The following is a 21,585-nucleotide window of genomic DNA, read 5'->3' on the forward strand; positions in this document are numbered from 1 at the left end:
TAACCCACTGCGCCACCGGGGGCTCAAAGTGGGACATATATAACAACAACAACAACAACAGCAATAATAATAATTACCAGTGTGTGTCTGCCGGTGAGTTTCAAGGGCGTCTTCTTTAGAGAACTGTGCACCACAGTGATCACAGACGTAGGCTTTGGCACCCGCTGGAGAAACAGAGAGAGACACAGAGAGAATATAGTTAGGCCAAGGAGAGTAAAACCTTTACTCTCTTTGCAAGAATACTACCATGGAATCCTGGGATGCGTAGTTTGGTGAGGCACCAGGACTCTTTGGCAAAGAAAGCTCAAGACCATTTACAGAAAATCCACACACAGATAGATATCTACATCAAAACTCCAACCATCACCCAAGTCAAAAAAGAAGCACCATTAAAGCCTTGGCAGACCGTGCAAAGAGAATCTGGGAAGCCCACCTCCTCCAAGATGAACTGAACCACCTCAACTGGGCTCTCCAGGCCAAGGGAGACTCCACCTCAGACATCAGAAGAGCTGCAAGACCACAGAGAAGAATCCACAAGAGTCAAGACGAAGATCCATCCAGAGGAAAAGTGTTCTTGCTAGACATCAAGGGAACCACTGACCGCAGAGGGAAGCTGATGAGGAAACACAACATACAAACTACCTACAGACCCACCAAGAAAATCCAACAAATGCTACACTCAGCAAAAGGACAAGAGGGATCCTCTCACCTCTGCAGGAGTCTACCAGATACCATGCAGCTGTGGACAAGTCTACAGAGGGACCACCAAACGCAGCAGCATTGCCCAGACATGCATCATGGAACATGGAAGGCACTGCAGACTACTTCAACCAGAGAAGTCAGCCATAGCAGAGCACCTGATGAACCAACCTGGACACAGCATTTTATTATTGGAGAACACAGAACCAACCTGGACACAGAATATTATCTGAGAACACAGAAATGCTGGACTACTCTCACAACCACCATGTCAGGCTACACAGAGAAGCCATTGAAATCCACAAGAAGCATGTGGACAATTTCAACAGAAAGGAGGAAACCATGAAAATGAACAAAATCTGGCTACCAGTATTAAAAAACTCTAAAATTACAAGAGCACAACAACAGAGAGGAAACAAACAAGGACATCTAATCACCTCTCAACAAAAGTTTGCTCTAGGCAATGTCAAGCCATTATATGCTAATCAAGGTGGTCAGTTGAAACATTCACACCCAGCTCCAGCAGACAAGAGTCCTTTGTCCCATCCTGGTCTTTCCACAGATATATAAACCCTTTTTCCTAGTTCCAACAGACCTCACTACCTCTGAGGATGCTTGCCATAGATGCAGGTGAAACGTCAGGAGAGAATGCCTCTAGAACATGGCCATATAGCCTGAAAAAAACTACAACAACCCAGTGATTCCGGCCATGAAAGCCTTCGACAAAACAAAGCTCAAGACCTTGCAAAACTGAAACTCCCAAGAACACGTAGTGGTTGAAGTGGTGTCCAACTGCATTATTTGTACAGTGTAGACACCCTCCACGGGGGAAGGCATGCTCTCCTCCGATGTCTCCCTTTGCACAAGCAAGAGGCCCTTATTTGCAAAGCGACAGTTGAGGGTTGAAGCCTTTTCAAGATGAAGCAATTAGCAAAGAGGCAATCGCTTCTCTTTAACATTTCCCAATCATCATACTTTTAATTAGCGGTTATATAATGCCAGGGAACGTTCAAAGCACTTCGCACACTTTCCGGAAGGCTTTACGAGCTCCTCGTAGGGAAGTTTTTGGCACCGATCTTCCCCTTAATTCGTTTGGGGTGGTCCAAAGGAGATATGAAGTGGCCCAAGGGAGAATACGGCTGATGCAAGGATTGCACTTTGGACGTTCCCATCTCATATGTTCAACTGATTTGGGATTGAGCAAGTAATGGTAGGGCTTTATTGCCAACTAGCTTGAATGATTAGAAGAAGTCATTTATTTATTGTACGAAATGCATTAGATTGTGGCTGTACTACAACTCACATCATTCCAGGTTAACCCCCTGAAACTCCATCAGTAGTTAACATTTGTCATGTTGGGCGAGTTTGCTCTAGATGCATCATCGGTGGGTTCAGTATGATCTCTAGCTGAAGGATGAACTACAACTCCCACCATGGTGGGTCAGTCCCATGGTGGGTCAGTCCCATCAAATCCCTCCAGCCTTTTTTTTTATTTTATGAAATGCATAAGATTGTGGGTGTACTACAACTCACATCATGCCAGGTTAACCCCCTGAAACTCCATCAGTAGTTAAAGTTTGTCATGTTGGGCAAGTTTGCTCTAGATGCATCACCATTGGGGTTCAGTATGATCTCTAGCTGAAGGATGAACTACAACTCCCACCATGGTAGGTCAGTCCCGTCACATCCCTCCAGCACGTTCTGTTGGACATGGGGGTTCTGTGTGTCAAATTAGGTCCAGGTCCATCATCTAAGGACCTGGACCTGCTCTTTGATTGCAGGTGAACTATACATCCCAGTACCTACAACTAACAAATGTCGAGGTCAATTCCCCCCAAAATCCACCAGTATTCAAATTTTGGCATTTTGCGTATGCATGCCTAATTTGCTGCAGATCTATTGTTGTTTGCATTCACAGTGCTCTCTGGATGTAGGTGAACTATAATTCCTATAAATCAAGGTGAATTTTCCCCAAAGCCCTCCTGCGTTTTTTGTTGGTCATGGGGGTTCTGTGTTCTAAGTTAGGTCCAGGGCCATCGTTGGTGGGGTCCAGAGTGCTCTTTGATTGCAGGTGAACTATAAATCCCAGTACCTACATATAAATCCCAGTACCTACAACTAAAAATGGTGAGGTCAATTCCCCCCAAAACCAGTATTCAAATGTTGGCATATTGCGTATGTGTGCCAAATTTGCTGCAGATCCAGTTGTTTGCATTCACAGTGCTCTCTGGATGTAGGTGAACTATAATTCCTATAAATAAAGGTGAATTTTCCCCAAAGCCCTCCTGCATTTTTTGTTGGTCATGAGGGTTCTGTGTGCCAAGTTAGGTACAGGGCCATCGCTGATGAGCTCCAGAGTGCTCTTGGATTGCAGGTGAACTATAAATCCCAGTACCTACAACTAACAAATGTTGAGGTCAATTTCCCCCAAAACCCACCAGTATTCAAATGCTGGCATATTGTGTATGCGTCCCAAATTTTCTGCAGATCCATTGTTGTTTGCATTCACATTGCTCTCTGGATGTAGGTGAACTACAATTCCTATAAATCAAGGTGAATTTTCCCCTCTGGATGTAGGTGAACTATAATTCCTATAAATCAAGGTGAATTTCCCCAAAGCCCTCCTGCATTTTTTGTTGGTCATGGGGGTTCTGTGTTCTAAGTTAGGTACAGGGCCATCATTGGCAGGTCCAGAGTGCTCTTTGATTGATTGCAGGTGAACGATAAATCCCAGTACGTACAACTAACAAATGTTGAGGTCAATTGCCCCCAAAACCCACCAGTATTCAAATGTTGGCATATTGCGTATGCATGCCAAATTTGCTGCAGATCCATTGTTGTTTGCATTCACAGTGCTCTCTGGATGTAGGTGAACTATAACTCCTATAAATCAAGGTGAATTTCCCCCAAAGCCCTCTTGCATTTTTTGTTGGTCATGGAGGTTCTGTGTTCTAAGTTAGGTCCAGGGCCATTGTAGGTGGGGTCCAGAGTGCTCTTTGATTGCAGGTGAACTATACATCCCAGTATTTACAATGGCTATAAATCAAGGTGAATTCCCCCCAAAACTCTCCACCATTTTTCTTTGGTCCTTGAGGTTCTGTGTGACAAATGTGGTCCAGGCCCATTGTCATTGGGAGTCATAGTGCTCTGACTTGAGGCAGGGTGAACTACAATTTCCACCATGTGGAATCAATCCCGCAAACTCCTCCAGTATGTTTAGTTGCTGCTCAGTTCTGCTCTGATTGTTGTGCAGACAGAGTCGAAAAGGGTAGGAAAGGGTTAAGGGAGAGGAAGTGGGTGGGACATGTAAATCCACACCAATGGAGAGAGTAAGAAAGAACTGGCATGTCTGTGGTGGAGGAAACACGTAAAATCTAGGATTAAATGGTTCCTGAATGAAAGTATTCCTTGGGTGGTGTGTTGTAGTGTTTGGGGAAGACATTGGCAGGGCTTGGACTACATGTTCATGGTGTACACTATGACATATAATGTCATTGGAGGGAGAGCTTTTGGTGGCTCCTCAGCACTGTGGGTTAAAGATGTTTGTGGAAGTGGGCACCCCAGACACATACATATTTTCACTTTTATTATGTGTATAGATTTTTATACACAATTCTGTCATTGGTGGGGTTCAGAATGCTCTTCGATTGTAAGCGAACTATAAATCCCAGTAACTACAACTCACAAGTGTCAATGTTTATCTTCCCCAAACTCCACCAGTGTCCACATTTGGGCATATTCAGTATCTGTGCCAAGTTTGGACCAGATCCATCATTGTTTGAGTCCACAGTGCTCTCTGGATGGAGGTGAACCACAACTCCCAAACTCAAGGTCAATGCCCACCAAACCCTTCCAGAATTTTCTGTTGGTCATGGCAGTTCTGTGTGCCAAGACTGGTTCAATTTCTTCGTTGGTGGAGTTCAGAATGCTCTTTGATTGTAGGTGAACTATAAATCCCAGCAACTACAACTCCCAAATGACAAAATCAATCCCCCCTCCCAAACCCCACCAGTATTCAAACTTGGGTGTATTGAGTATTTGTGCCAAATTTGGTCCAGTAAATGAAAATACATCCGATATTTACATTACAATTCATATCAGTAGCAAAATGACAGTTATGAAGTAGCAATGAAAATGACTTTATGGTTGGGGGTCACCACAACATGAGGAACTCTACTAAGGGGTCGTGGCAATAGGAAGGTTGAGAACCACTGCTCTAGAACATGGCCATATAGCCCGGAAAAACCTACAACAACAAAGTGTAAATCATTCTATGGAGAGCTTACGGACCTATTCCTACATCTAAAATGCATCATTTCATCAATTTTCCTCTCTGAAAAATGAGATTTCTGAAACCATTCTTGCAGCAGAGAGAAGGTCTCACCCATCCCATCATTTCATGCATTCATCCATGTATTCAAATATGTGTGTCTTGCTCTATGTCAAAAGGTCTGGGAGCATTGTCTGAGCAGAATCAATAGAAGCCAGTTAAAACAATAAAAATCGATAAAGATAACTGGGAACGATTATTAGAGAAACCAAGAGGTGGAAACAGCAGTTGGAAACTCACGCTGTCTTGCAAGGATCGTCTAAAATGAAATAATTCTTGGCACTTTTTCCCAGTTAGATCCCTTATTTATGTATTTATTTATTTATTTTCAGCATTTCTATGCCACCTTTCTCAGCCTGGATGTGACTTACAACTGACACAATTCGATGTCACAATAGTCATAAAACATAATTAAAAACATTGAGCGCACATTATAAAAACAATGTAAAAATTGTAAAACACATAATCATCAGTGACTTCCTATTAACTCATTTCCCAAAAACGTTGTCTAAGCCGTTCCATGTCCATTCTTTCCTGGGTTCCATATTCAGGAAAGGGTTAAGGGAGAGTCAGTGGGCAGGGTCATGCAAATTCCTCACCAATGGAGAGTGAGTAAGAAAGAACTGGGATGTCTGTGGTGGAGGAAACATGTAAAATCGAGGATGAAATTTTCCCTGAATGAAAGCATTCCTTGGGTGGTGGGAGGTGGGCAGTATGGGACTAAACTGGTAGTGAACTTTATGGAAGTTGATGTGACCACACCAACAACCACCATGTTCTGGACCACACCAACAACCACCATGTCAGACTACACAGAGAAGCCATTGAAATCCACAAGCATGTGGACAATTTCCACAGAAAGGAAGAGACCATGAAAATGAACAAAATCTGGCTACCAGTATTAAAAAAACTCTAAAATTACAACAGCAAAACAGCAGAGAGGAAACAACCAGGCACATCTTAACACCTCTCAACAAGAGATTTTCCCAGGCTCAGGCAGGCCTTCAAATGCTAATGAAGGTGGTCAGTTGAAACATTCACACCTAGCTCCAGCAGAGAAGAGCTCTTTGCCCCACCCCAGCCATTCCACAGATATATAAACCCATTGTCCTAGTTCCAACAGACCTCACTCCCTCTGAGGATGCTTGCCATAGATGCAGGCGAAACGTCAGGAGAAATGCCTCTAGAACATGGCTCTATAGCCCCCCAAAATCCACAAGAACCTAGTGATTCCAGCCATGAAAGCCTTCGACAATACATTCAATAGGTTTTGTAAAGAAAGAAATCAATGGTTTCCAACTTTTTTTTGACCAGGGACCACTTTGACCAGGGACCCCTCTCCAACATTCGTACCAAAAGGGTTATGAATCAGTTTTTAATCAACTTTAGATCCAGTTAGGTTATTTGGGGTGCTGATTCAGAAAACTGCATTGGACAGACCACATCAGCTCTAGTTTCTGATACAGAATATATTGCCCACAGAAAACCATCTATATAAATAAAAATGTTATGGTCCTTTGTGGGATTAACAGAACTCAAAAACCACTGGACAAATTGACACCAAATTTGGACACAAGACACCTAACAACCCAATGGATGTCCACTCAAAAACATTGATTTTGTCATTTGGGAGTTGTAGTTGCTGGGATTTATAGTTCAGCTACAATCACAGAGCATTCTGAACCCCACCAACGATGGAATTGAACCAAACTTGGCACACAGGACTCCCACAACCAACAGAAAGTACTGGAAGGGTTTGGTGGGAACTGTACTTTGGTTTTGGAGTTGTAGTTCACCTACATCCAGAGATCACTGTGGACTCAAACAATGATGGATCTGGACCAAACTCTATACGAATACTCAATATGCCCAAATGTGAACACTGGTGGAGTTTGGGGAAAATAGAATCTTGACATTTGGGAGTTGTAATTGCTGGGATTTATAGTTCACCTACAATCACAGAGCATTCTGAACCCCACCAATGATAGAATTGGGCCAAACCTCCCAAACAGAACCCCCATGTGGGCTACAGCAACGCGTGGCAGTGGACGGCTAGTATTTAATGATCTAGAGCTGATGTGGTAGGAGTAATCTTTCATGGTTTACTCAGTCTCTCCCCTCCCAACATCCCCATTGCCTCAGCAGTGTATGAGGGTTTTGCGAGACCCATCGCTCTTGTTGTGTTTCAAGGCAACAGTGTAGTAATGATGAGGCCACGGACCATATTTTCAGTCTTGCAGTCCACTGGTGGTCCACGGACTACAGGTTGGGAACCATTGAGTTAAATGTAATCAACACCACCATCATCATAATTCTTCCTTGCTTTCTGGAGACGCAAAGCAACTCTTGCTCCTGCCTTTCAGAACTCTTCTGAGGTCCGAAGGATAACTTTCCGAATCCCTCTCTTTCCTTTTCATACATAAAAAAGCCCATACCTTTCTTAAACATGGTTAGTATTCAGCCCAAGAAACGTCTCTCCACGAATAGCCTATTAATTAATACAACGGCCAACTTGAGAAATCTCTAAACTATAGCTCTGCAGCTTACAAAAAAGAGAGAGAAAGCGTCAAAGGATTCAGAAACTAATTTGGATGATTGCTGTGAGGTTTTCTGGCAATTAAGGGGCCATCGCGCAGATGTTCAAAGGAAAAGGATGCCTTTTTTTTTGGAAGCGCACAGAAGGAGAAGAAGAAAAAGTTGACTCCAACCCAAGGGAATTGGGGAGCTATAGCGTATGTTGGCAGCTGATGTCACTGGTGGCCAAGAAAACATCCCTTCGATATGGAGCATGGATTCCTCCAGAAAGCAAAAGTGGGCCCAAATTGGATAATAATATAGCTCAGAAATGGGGGTCACTGGAAGGAGACGGAGATCGGTCAATGGAGGGATACATCCCAAATAGAAAGGTTTTGTCCTAATTTAGGTGGGTAGTTGGAGATCAGAAGAAGACAAGAACTTGAAAACATAGCTATGAAGACACTGAAGACTCAAGATAGATCATTAAGTACCAAGGTTAGGATGGTCCATGCCAGCATAGATTCCATTTCTATGTGAATGCTGGATAATGAAGAAAGCTGAAATGCTAAAAAAATAACCAACCCAAGATGGGCCCAAGAGCAAATCAAGACTGAACCATCCCATGAGAGGGGAAAACCAGAGGGAATTGTCTTCTTACTATATCGTTTTGTTCTACTCTAAGTTTGTTGTTGTTTATTTATTCAGCCGCTTCAGACTCTTGGTGCCCTCCTGGACCAGCCTACGCCAGAGCTCCCTCTCAGCCGTCACCACCCCCAGCTCCTTCAAAGTCAAGGCAGTCCCTTCAAGGATACCATCCATCCACCTCATACCCTTGGTTGGCCCCTCTTTCTTTTTCCTTCCACTTTCCCCAGCATCCTCCTCTTCTCTATGCTTTCCTTTCTGTCTTCTCATTATGTGGCTAAAGTACTTCATCTTTGCCTCTAATATCCTTCCTCCAGTGAGCAGTCGGGCTTTATTTCCTGACGTATGGACTGGTTGTATTTTGTTGAGGTCCAAGGCACTCTCAGAATTTTCCCCCAGCACCACAGTCCAAAAGCGTCTCTCTTCCTTCGCTCAACCTTCCCTATGGTCCAGCTCTCACATCCATAGGTTACGATGGGGAATACCATTGCTTTAACTATGCAGAGCTTCATTGCCAGAGTGATGTCTCTACACTTCACTGTTTTATCAAGATTGGTCATTGCTCTCCTCCCAAGAAGGAAGCATCTTCTGATTTCCTGGCTGCAGTCTCCATGTTGTAAACATGGATTCCCATGGGGAATGGCTGAAAGTAACTTTACGTCGTATGAGGGGATCTGTGGAACTCCATCTTTAAACTGCTTTCAAAGTGTGTAGAAATGGGGAAGGAGGTGTCCTGTGTTTTATGAGGTCCTTAGAGACCTAGATGATGAAACTGAGGCTGTCATATTTTGGGCATATTATGAGATGACTCTCTAGAACAGACAGCAAGGCTAAGGAAAGTAAATATGGAATGGCTGGAAGTAGTTTTGTGTTGAATGATGGGATCTGTGAGACTCCATCTTTAAACTGCTTTCAAAGTGTGTAGAGATGGGGAAGGAGGCATCTTGTGTCTTATGACGTCCTTAGAGACCTAGATGATGAAACTGAGGCTGTCATACTTTGGGCATATCATGAGATGACTCTCTAAAACAGACAGCAAGGCTAAGGACAGCAAATGGGGAATGGCTGGAAGTAGTTTTACGTCGTATGATGGGATCTGTGAGACTCCATCTTTAAACTGCTTTCAAACTGTGTAGAAATGGGGAAGGAGGTATCCTGTGTTTTATGAGGTCCTTAGAGACCTAGATGATGAAACTGAGGCTGTCATACTTTGGGCATATCATGAGACGACTCTCTAAAACAGACAGCAAGGCTAAGGACAAAAATGGGGAATGGCTGGAAGTAGTTTTGCATTGTATGATGGGTTCTGTGGGACTCCATCTTTAAACTGCTTCTAAAGTGTGTAGAAATGGAGAGAGGGGCACCCTGTGTCTTATGAGGTCCTTAGAAACCTAGATGATGAAACTGAGGCTGTCATACTTTGGGCATATCATGAGATGACTCTCTAAAACAGACAGCAAGGCTTAACAAGGTGGACAGCAACAGGAAAAGATGAAGACCACACTCCAGAAAGATGGAGTTAACCAAGGAAGTCACATGATTCAGAGTCCTGAGCGAGGCTGTGGAGGATAGAGGGACTTGGAGATCTTCCACTCATAGGGTTGCTATGAGTTAAATGGCCCTTCCAGACAGGTCCTATATCCCATGATATGATATCAGGTTTTCTGTTTATCCCATATTATCTGGCTGTGGAGACTCATATAATCCAGTTTAAAACAGAAAACCTGGGATCACATCCTGGGATATAACACTTGTCTAGAGGAGCCCAAAGTCAACAATAAGGAAACACGACAAGGTGGAAGCCACTCATGGTTCTAACATGCACAAGGCAAGTGATACTTAAGTACCCAATGGAATTGTATTGGCTGGCATCCCATATTTTGGCTGCATTGTTTGTGCTACTGCACGTGGAATTAAGTGTTCATTTTGCAACCCAACGCTTGTGTTGAAAGGCAACGTTGTGCAACAAGAAATCAGATGCACAACCAAAGGCATCATCAAATGCACATGGGTACTCTGACTTCATGCATGCTGCAGATGTTGTGCATGGGACAAAAGTGCCTTCTTCCTTCGAGCAAATGGGTCCTTCAGAAACAGAGCTTGCGAGGTCACTTTGAAAAGGTAATCCATCCCAGCACAAAAGCCCTTCAAATGGGCAAATGCCACATTTACCTTGAAAAATAAAATCCTATTTCTCAAAGGTAACTAAAGGCATTCCTTCACTCACTTTGGAGAGAAACAGGAGTTTCTGCAAAATTGCAAAAGGTGTGAACAGATCAGTCTTGTTTCTATAAGACTACAAATGAAGGTTGCGTTCCAAAAACAAAATCAGAGGTAGTGAGGATGCTTGCCATAGATGCAGGCGAAACATCAGGAGAGAATGCCTCTAGACCATGGCCATATAGCCCGAAAAAACCTACAACAATCCAGTGATTCCGGCCATGAAAGCCTTTGACAATACAGTTTATTATTATTTTTTTAAAAGGCGTGAGCGATAGTGCCGGAGCCTTATCGGAGTGATAACGAATCTCCATTTAATTGCCTCCCACCCCACCGCAACACGTTCCGCTAATTGTCATCTCCACCCGTCTCTGTGCCAAAGAAGAAACATGGGAGGACGATGACACCATCAGATAAGAAAAAGGGGACAGGAACGGCAGCAAGAGGCTTGCAGCAATGTGGTATTTGTGGCATTTCTTAGAAAACTTTGGCGTCTGTGGGGTCACAGGCTCCGGTTATAATGAGGGAAACAAGCGTGTTGCACCGGATGTCTAAACAGCAGATAAGTTGCTTGGCGAGATAAAAATAGACCCCGCAACACCGTCTTCTGAGCATATGCTGTTAGGCCAAAGCTGCGAACGGAATTGTTAAGATTTCGGAAGTTTGATTCATCTGTTCCAAGAAACTGTGAAAAGCGGGGGGATTGAAAGTCACCTTGAATGTCCTCTGAGGAAGGAGAGAGCGAGGGAAGAGGAAAATAGGAGAGGGAGAGAAAAACACAACGAGTCAATATGGTCTGAAGGGAAGGAAGAGGATTTGGAGAGTTGTTTTGGAGATTGGGATCTGCAAGGGGTGGACTGCAATGCCCATCACCACCTATCTGCTTCTAAAAGTATTTAGGGGGAAGTAAAGAAAAACCAATGCGAAGAGTCTGATGTATATATGAAGATCCCTTGACCCCTTTGTCCCAACATGTCCATGGCATCTTCAAGCAGTTCCTCAACTCTTGCTCTACTGCTTTAACACAATTTTGGAGGAACCTCATGGAAGCAAACAAGGAGGTAGACTGGAATGTCCAACACACCCTATCTGCAAAACCAATGTCTACAAAGGGCATCTCAGGAAGCCCAGTGAGCCTGATCAAGCCCAGGATATGAAGCTCTCTTTGCCAATCTTAAGCCAAAGTCAAAACACTGGATCTAGATCAGTGCTATGGCCAACCAGAACAGCAAAAGCATGCCTTTCCCCCATTCTTTCCTATAGGAACCCCAAGAAAAGCCAACAAAGAGGGTCAAGGGAGCCTGATGCATCCCACACATCAAGGCCCCCCTGAGTCTTCTGTATCAATTTCAATCCTCATAAGCTGTTGTGGTGGAAAGGAAAGCTACTCTCATCCCAAATCTTTCCTCTAGCACAGTGGTTCTCAACCTGGGGGTCGGGACCCCTAGAGGGGTTGCAAGGGGGTGTCAGAGGGGTCGCCAAAGACCCTCACAGACAGTATCTCCTATCCCAACCCCATCAGTATTCAAATGTGGGCATATTGGGTATTTGTGCCAAATTTGGTCCAGTGAATGAGAATACATCCTGCATATCAGATATTTACATAAAAATTAATAACAGTAGCAAAATTACAATTATGAAGTAGCAATGAAAATAATTTAATGGCTGGGGGCCACCGCATTAGGAACGTTGAGAACCACTGCTCTAGCAGAAGGGAAATGGTGGGCGTAACCCAAAATGTCCATGGCATCTTCAAGGAATCCCCCAACTTCTCTTCTGCTTCCAAAGTATTTAAGGGCAAGCCAAGAAAAACCAATGTGGAGAGTCAATGGAGTCTGATGTATCCCTATATATGAAGATTCACTGACCCCTTTGTCCCAACATGGTCATGGTGTCTTCAAGCTGTTCCTCAACTCTTGCTCTTCTGCTTTAACACAATTTTCCCCTCAAAACATTTTGGAGGAACTCTATGAAAGGCAAACAAGGAGGTCCAAGGGAGCCTGACGTATCTCCATATATCAGCCCCCCTTAATCCTTTCTTCCCAATGTGTCCATGGAATCTGCATGGTGCAATCCAATATATCCACGGCATCTCCAAGGGCTGCCCTTCCATTTACACACAATTTTCTCCAAAAAGTATTTTGAGGGAACCCCACAAAAAAAGCAACAGGCGGGGCTAAAGGAGCCTAATGTACCCCCATATATCAAGGTTTCTTTACCCAACTGTTCCAACATGTCCATGGCAGCCTCAAGGTGCAACCCAATGTGTCCATGACATCTTCAAGCTGTCCCTCAACTGCTGCACAATTGTGTGGAAGCAGAAGAGAAGAAGTTGAGGGACACCTTGAAGATGCTGTGGACATGTTGGGTTGACCTAACCCTATGAAAAACCAACATGAAGGACTAAGAAAAACTCATATATTCCAACATTTCAAGGCCCCTTGCCTCCTCTATCCCACATGTCCATGGCATCTCCAAGGTATCCCTCAACTGCTATTCTTCTGCTTCCACATGATTTCACCTCAACAGTATTTTATTCCCATCTTCACAACTGTTTAGAAGCAGAAGTGAAGCAGTCAAGGAACATTTTAAAGAAGCCATGGGCATCAACTCTATGAAGACTCAACATGGAAAGCTAAGAGAACCTTATATATCCTAATACTTCAAGGTCCCAAGGTGCCCTAGCATCTTCAAGGTGCAACCCAATGTGTCCATGGCATCTTCAAGCTGTCCCTCAACTGCTACTCTTCTGCTTCCACATGATTCCTCCTCAATAGTGTTTCATTTCCACCTTCACAATTGTGTGGAAGCAGAAGAGAAGCAGTTGAGGAACACCTTAAAGACGCCATGGGCATCAATTGTATGAAGACCCAACATGGAGAACTAGAGAGCCTCATATATTCTAACACTTCAAGGTCCCAAGGTGCCCATAGCATATTTAAGGTGCAACCCAATTTGTCCATGGTATCTTCAAGCTGTCCCTCAACTGCTATTTTTCTGCTTCTACATGATTTCTCCCCCAAAGTATCCCATGCCCTCTCTCAGCTCTGCCCCATGGCATGTCTTGGACCCACAGCAGGAGATGCTTTGGTCCTGCTCCCCTCCTGGCCCCCGCCGCGCTTTCCCCAAGACTCCTTCTGCCTTTAAATCGTCTCACTAACGGCTGGCTCAGAGGCAGAAATATTTGGCAGCGCTGAAATTAAAAGTGATAAATTTTCCTCGCCAGTCTTTGATCGATAATAGAGGTCTCATCTGTTAATCAATAAGACAGTCTGCCTGTTTACTGTGCATACGCCGTCCGCGGCTGCTTTCGGGGCCGATGTCAAGTTTGCATTCAAAACAACTCAAGTGTGCCTAAACCAAATGGCCAAACCCCGGAAAAAAAGAAGAGAAAACAGAGGAGGAGGAGGAGGAGGAGGAGGAGGAGGAGGAGGAGGAGGAGGAGGAGGAGGGGTGTCCTAGAGAGAGAAAAGAGGCTGAGTAACAACATCACAAACCAGGCTGATATATTCGAGAAGATGGGCCATGTATCCATGTTTCCTTGGATCACATGCAGATAGTTCATGCTGTACATTGCGGGGATTTTGTAGAACATGGAATCAAGCAAGCAGAAAGGAGGGAATGATACGAAGCCCACCCATAACTCCCAGAAAGGGGAAAAGAACAAAGCACAAAGGAAGCAGAAAAGTGTAGTTGTCCTTCCCATGGTCTCTGCCTAATGGTTACTTCTCCCCTTACTTATCTTAGCAATGTTTATTCCATGGAGATTTACCATCATTGCCTCCCTCTGAGGCCAAGAGGATGTGGCTGGTCACCCAGTGGCTTGAGCCCAGATGAGCTCCCTCTATCAGCTCCAGCTCCACATGCGGGGACATGAGAGAAGCCTCCCATAAGGATGATAAAACATCAAAACATCTGGGCGTCCCCTGGGCAACGTCTTTGTAGACGGCCAATTCTCTCACAACAGAAGTGACAAAAAAAAATACAACCAGTGGGTTGCTATCAGCGAACAGAGATTTCAGTTTGTCTGATCTGGAAGCTAAGTAGGGTCAGCCTTGGTTAGGACTTGGACGGGAGACCACGAAGCAATATAAGGTTAGTAGGCTGTATTTCGGAGGAAGGTACTGGCCAAATGCTTTCCTTCTAAAATCCATGGGTCACCAAAAGGAACAAGTGACCTGGAAGCCCACAAACATACGTTCTCTCCTCATTCAACTACTATAATGCCATGAAGTTGATGGCGTAGGAGCATCGCTTCAATGCCGGTGGTCTTTGCTTCTTCCAGCACACTGACTTATCCCCACCTGTCTTCTTCCCAAGAGATTCGCAGGAGTTTTTGGAGGCAACGCTGATGGAATCATTAGAGGAGTTGAGTGTCACGTCTGTAGACAGTCCACGTTTTGCAGGGTTGGGAGGACAATAGCTTTATAAACAAGCACCTTGGTGTCCCTTCGGATGTCCTGGTCTTCAAACACTCTCTGATTCTCATAAGCTTCTGCAAAGGTGTTTAGAGTTAGGGTTGTAGGTCTTCTTCTGGATGCGCCATCAACTTAACCATCAACTCCTCTGGACTGGCCATGTTGTCCGAATGCCAAAAGATCACCATCTCCTTAAGCAGTTGCTCTACTCCCAACTTACTTACTTACTTAGGTGATCCCTCGTTGGCCGAGTAGGATAGTCTTCCAGGATGAGTGTTCTGGTGGGTCTGTAGGTGACTGTGGAGCCCTATTCTTGACCTGCACGTTCTCCCACAGTGAGGGCATTGGTTTCCAGGTGGAAGGTGGTCTTGGTTGGGATTGGCTTGACGCGCCTTCCTCTTGGCACATTTCTCTCTTTCACCCTCCATTCATGCCTCTTCAAATTCTGCTGCACTGCTCGTCACAGCTGACCTCCAGCTGGAGCACTCAAGAGCCAGGGATTCCCAGTTCTCAATGTCTACTCCCAACTCAAGAACAGGAAACATGTTGGTGGACAGGAAAAGAGATTGAAAGATAGGCTTAAAGCCAACCTTAAAAACTGTGGCATAGACACCAAGAGAGAACTGCGATGCCCTGGCCCTTTAACTGGAGGTCAGCTGTGAACATCAGTGCTGCAGAATACGAAGAGGCACGAATGATGGGTGAAAGGGAGAAACATGCCAAGAGGAAGGCACATCAAGCCAACCCTATCCAGGACCACCTTCCATCTGGAAACTGATGTCCTTGCTGCGGGAGAACATGCGGATCAAGAATAGGGCTCCACAACCACCTACAGACCCACTGCCAAGACACTGCACTTAGAGGACCATCATTTTCAGGCTACATTGGATAGGCTAAGTAAGTAAGTAATGCCATGACCCTTATTGTATGGTTTTCAGAGGAGCTTTGCCATGAGTCGACCCTGTAGTTTGCCTTCCTCAGTCCACACTCTCCTCTTCCAACTACTATAACGTTGCGCCTCCCTCAATGGATGGGTTATCCGTAGGGAGACCAAGGTGCTTGTTTATAAAGCTATTGTCCTCCCAACCCTGCTATATGCCTGCGAAACATGGACTGTCTACAGACGTCACATGCAACTCCTGTAACGATTCCATCAGCGTTGCCTCTGAAAAATCCTGCAAATCTCTTGGGAAGACAGGCGGACAAACATCAGCGTTCTGGAAGAAGCAAAGACCACCAGCACTGAAGTGATGGTCCTCCTCCATCAACTCCACTGGACTGTCCGCGTTGTCCGGATGCCTGACCACCGTCTCCCAAAGCAGTTGCTCTACTCTGAACTCAAGAACGGAAAGCGGAATGTTGGTGGACAGGAAAAGAGATTGAAAGATGGGCTCAAAGCCAACCTTAAAAAGTGAGAATCAGGAAGCCCTGGCCTGTGAGTGCTCCAGCTGGAGGTCAGCTGTGACCAGCAGTGCTGCAGAATTTGAAGAGGTACAAATGGAGGGAGAAAGAGAAAAATGTGCCAAGAGGAAGGGGCGTCAAGCCAACCCTAACCAGGACCACCTTTCACCTGGAAACCAATGCCCTCACTGCGGGAGAAGATGCAGGTCAAGAATAGGGCTCCACAGTCACTTACGGACCCACCCTGGAAGACTATCCTACTTGGACAATGAGGGATTGCCTAAGGAGGAGGAGGAAGGATAACGTTGTGACCCTTATCATAGGGTTTTCAGAGGAACTTTGCCATTGGTTGACCCTGTACTTTTCCTTCTTCAGTCCAGCAAACAGGACTTGCTGAAGGCCACCCAGTGCGTTTCCAGGGTTGAGCAAGGATTTGAACCCAATGCTCCCAGCATCCTCTCTCAAACCTGAAAGGATTTCACTGCCTTGGCCCTTCTGCTGGAGGAGAGACAGGCGAGAGGGCGAATGGCTCGTCCCCTTGCCTTCCTCCCCCCCCCCCCCCGCCTTGTCCTTCCCACAACCAAGCTCCGCTTAAATAATAAACAGGGCTTTATTACCCACATAATTAGAAAGGTCAGTTCTATTTGAGAACCATTACGGCTCTGTCATGCCAGAAGCTGCTCGGGGAATGTTTTGTTCCAGAATCATTGACCTAAAAGGCCAGCCTCAGTAGAAAGAGTCTGGGTAGAAGAAGGGAAGAGGGCTGTCCTGTCTTGCCATTCGTGGGCCGTTTTGGAGACAAAAACAGGGGCCGAAAAGGCCCAAACCAGGAGAGGTTTTGGTGTTCCAGCAGGCAACAATATTTGACTCTGCAGTGAGAAGAGAAAAGGCATGAAAGGAATGAACTCTGGCTACCAGTATTCAAAAAGAAACTCTAAACAATAAAGAAAGAGCAACACTCCAAAAACAGGGAATTCCAGACAAGAAACAATCAGGCCCACCTAATCAACTCCCAACAAAGGATTCCCCCAGGGAGGAAGCAGCCAGGCTTTGAAGCTGAAAGCCTTTTCAATGCTAATCAAGGTGATCAATTGCACCATTCACACTAGCCTCTAACAGGCAAGAGTTCTTTCTCCCACCCTGGACATCCTTCCACAGAAATATAAACCTCACTTGCCTAGTTTTCAACATTCACAACCTCTGAGGATGCCTGCCATAGATGTGGGTAAAATGTCAGGAGAGAATGCTTCTGGAACATGGCCATGCAGCCCGGAAAACTCATAGCAACCCAGTGATTCGGTCTTCAACAACACAGAGAAAAGGCACTCTGCACATGGGCAGTGGGGATTGTCACAGCCTCAGAAATTAACTCTAAGATTACAAAAGAGAGAGTACTTCGGTTTGCCACCCAATGAGGAGGACTTGGGAAAAGTCACATTTTTGGATAGCAACTTTCGGGATCAAGTTGGTCTCTTGTGTTGGGGTGGCTTTGCATAGCCTGAAGGTCACAGCATAGCCTTATCTACGTGGTTGGACTACAAATCCCAGCATCCCCAAACACTGTCGACACCGGCTGAAGTTGGGAGAGGACTGCATATCCGAGAAGTCAGTGATGACTTCCGACATCCCAAAACTCCTGGCTCCATGCAATCAAATCCTGGGATTTGTAGTTTGCTGAGCCTCCCACAGAGATGGCTCAAGGCTGTATCAAACTACAGCTCCCATCATTCCACTGTTTTGAGGCTTGGTTGTTCAAGCTGTGCCAAAGGGCATTCATTGTACAGTGTAGATCAGGTGTTTTGGACTTCAACTTCAGCCCCCTTCCTGAGGCTGTTAGGAATTGTGGGAGTTGGAGTCCAAAAAATCTGGAGGGAATGCCCAAGTTGGCCCATGCCTTTGTCCTCTTTGAACTGGACACTTCAGTCAATCAAGGGATCATCTGCATACACATGTTGTGGGAGTCAGAGTCCTAAACACCTGGAGGGAAGGCCCAAGTTGACCCATGCCTTTGTCCTCTTGGGACTGGACACTCCAGTCAATCAAGGAATCATCTGCATACCTATGTTGTGGGAACTGAAGTCCAAAACACCTGAAGGGAAGGCCCATGCCTAGTGTAGATGTGGGTTCAGATGGGGTCATCTACATACACATGTTGTGGGAGTTGGAGTCCAAAACACCTGGAGGGAAGGCCCAAGTTGGCCCATGCCTTTGTCCTTTTGGAACTGGACACTTCAGTCAATCAAGGGATCATCTGCATACACATGTTGTGGGAGTTGGAGTTCAAAACACCTGGAGGGAAGGCCCAAGTTGGCCCATTCCTGGTGTAGAAGTGGGTTCAGATGGGGTCATCTACATACACATGTTGTGGGAGTTGGAGTCCAAAACACCTGGAGGGAAGGCCCAAGTTGGCCCATTCCTGGTGTAGATGTGGGTTCAGATGGGGTCATCTACATACGCATTTTGTGGGAGTTGGAGTCCAAAACACCTGGAGGAAAGGCCCAAGTTGGCCCATGCCTGGTGTAGATGTGGGTTCAGATGGGGTCATCTACATACACATGTTGTGGAAGTTGGGAGTCCAAAGCACCAGGAGGGAAGGTCCAAGGTGGCCCATGCCTGGTGTAGAAGTGGGTTTGGATGGGGTCATCTACATACACATGTTGTGGAAGTTGGGAGTCCAAAGCACCAGGAGGGAAGGTCCAAGGTGGCCCATGCCTGGTGTAGATGTGGGTTAGGATGGGGTCATCTACATACACATGTTGTGGGAGTTGGGAGTCCAAACCACCTGGAGGAAAGGCCCATGTTGGCCCATGCCTGGTGTAGATGTGGGTTCGGATGGGGTCATCTACATACACATGTTGTGGGAGTTGGAGTCCAAAACACCTGGAGGGAAGGCCCAAGTTGGCCCATTCCTGGTGTAGATGTGGGTTCAGATGGGGTCATCTACATACACATGTTGTGGGAGTTGGGAGTCCAAAACACCTGGAGGGAAGGCCCAAGTTGGCCCATTCCTGGTGTAGATGTGGGTTCAGATGGGGTCATCTACATACACATGTTGTGGGAGTTGGGAGTCCAAAACACCTGGAGGAAAGCCCCAAATTGGCCCATGCCTGGTGTAGATGTGGGTTCGGATGGGGTCATCTACATACACATGTTGTGGGAGTTGGAGTCCAAACCACCTGGAGGAAAGCCCCAAGTTGGCCCATGCCTGGTGTAGATGTGGGTTCAGATGGGGTCATCTACATACACCTGCTGTAGGAGTTGGAGTTCAAAACACCTGGAGGGAAGGCCCAAGTTGGCCCATGCCTTTGTCCTCTTGGGACTGGACACTTCAGTCAATCAAGGGACCATCTGCATACACATGTTGTGGGAGTTGGAGTCCAAACCATCTGGAGGAAAGGCCCAAGTTGGCCCATTCCTGGTGTAGATGTGGGTTCAGATGGGGTCATCTACATACACATGTTGTGGTAGTTGGAGTCCAAAACACCTGGAGGAAAGGCCCAAGTTGGCCCATGCCTGGGTTCAGATGGGGTCATCTACATACACATGATGTGGGAGTTGGAGTCCAAAACACCTGGAGGGAAGGTCCAAGTTGGCCCATGCCTGGTGTAGATGTGGGTTCGGATGGGGTCATCTACATACTCATTTTGTGGGAGTTGGAGTCCAAAACACCTGGAGGAAAGGCCCACGTTGGCCCATGCCTGGTGTAGATGTGGGTTCAGATGGGGTCATCTACATACACCACGAACCGAGCAAAGAACGGCGACAAGAGCTTGGAAAGGGCCCTGAAACATTTTGCAAAACAAGCCGTCCTTTGGCCATCATGTATTTGTGAAGAAATCATAAGAAAGGAGGAGGGGAGGCGCATTGGAGACGTTAAAATAAACATCTTGACTGTTCCGAGGGAGAGAGATACGCATGCTTGGTTACATAAGGGAAGTACAGCGTGTACCGAAAACAGCCGACCGGCAAAAAAGCAAAAGGGGAGGGAGGAAAAAATAGCGAAAGCTGTCAGAACAATGAGAGCCGAGACACGGGGCGGCAGCATCTTACGGCAAGAGGAGGAGGAGGAGGAGGAGGAGGAGGAGGGCGGCCGTACAGTTTTATTTACAGTAGCTCTTATCAGTCAGGGAACAGTGCGCTGCTTGCCAATTTCCAAAGGACAGGACTGGCTGTTCTTTCGCTCGCTCAGAAGTGGAAGCGGGTGCCAGGCCTTGAGTAGTAGTATTATTAGTATTATTATTGTTTTCCTCCCTCCTCTTGCTCAGTGAAGTCATCCTAAACAGCCAAAAGAGAGAGAGAGAGAGTGGAAACCATGCAAATGGAGGAAAAGGATTTTATATTTTTTCTGTGTCGGCGTAGGATGTGTTCGAAAAGCTAAGGACTGAACTGAACATGCAAATAGTTCAAGGTTAATTTTACTATGTGAGTCACTGGGAAGAATTGTCAGGCGGCATCAACACTTATCGCGGGGGGAAATGGAAACACACAAAGAGCAATGCTCGGATGTTCGGGAGGAATGCCGCACGCGGTTTGGTGCCACTTCTTCTGCTTATAGGATACTGGGATTTGTAGTTTGGTAGGGGACCAACCCTCTCTGGCAGAGGCGGTGAAAGACCTTGTCAAACTACAACTCCCAGGATTGCATAGTATTGCAACATGACAGTCAAGGTGGTATCAAACTGTGTTAATTCTACAGTGTGGATGCACCAGGATTGTCATTAAATTGGAATTCAAGGAAACACAGGAGATTTTCAACTCTATATAAGGTTGCCTTTGAAGATTGTGCAGAAGCTTCAAGTAGTTCAACAGGCAGCAGCGAAAGACCTTGTCAAACTACAACTCCCAGGATTGCATAGCACTGCAACATGAGAGTCAAAGTGGTACCAAACTGTGCTATTTTTTTTACAGTGTTGTCATTAAATTGGAATTCAAGAGACTTTCTGTTCTACATGGGGTTGCCTTTGAAGATTGTGCAGAAGCTTCAAGTAGCTCAACGGGTGGTAGTAAAAGACCTTGTCAAACTACAACTCCCAGGATTGCATAGCATTGCAACATGACAGTCAAAGTGGTACCAATCTGTGATAATTCTACAGTGTTGTAATTAAATTGGAATTCAAGAGACTTTCAGCTCTATGTGGGGTTCCCTTTGAAGATTGTGCAGAAGCTTCAAGTAACTCAATGGGCAGCAGCAAAAGACCTTGTCAAACTACAACTCCCAGGACTGCATAGCATTGCAACGTGACAGTCAAAGTGATACCAAATTGTATTAATTCTACAGTGTGGATGCACCAGTGTTGTCATTAAATTAGAATTCACGAGACTTTCAGCTCTGTGTAGGGTTGCCTTTGAAGATTGTGC

General features: G+C 45.7%; 1 protein-coding gene across 1 annotated transcript in view; it reads right to left on the reverse strand.

Annotated features, from left to right (window-relative positions):
- The window catches only part of ZBTB16 (zinc finger and BTB domain containing 16), a 242,480-nt gene that overhangs the window by 87,864 nt on the left and 133,031 nt on the right, over positions 1–21,585 (reverse strand). Inside the window, exon 4 of the mRNA XM_060787438.2 lies at positions 78–164. Within this exon, the coding sequence (XP_060643421.2) occupies positions 78–164 (87 nt within the window). The remainder of the gene's footprint in view (positions 1–77; positions 165–21,585) is intronic.

Source organism: Anolis sagrei, chromosome 7, assembly GCF_037176765.1.
Source record: "Anolis sagrei isolate rAnoSag1 chromosome 7, rAnoSag1.mat, whole genome shotgun sequence".
NCBI classification, from domain to species: domain Eukaryota; kingdom Metazoa; phylum Chordata; class Lepidosauria; order Squamata; family Dactyloidae; genus Anolis; species Anolis sagrei.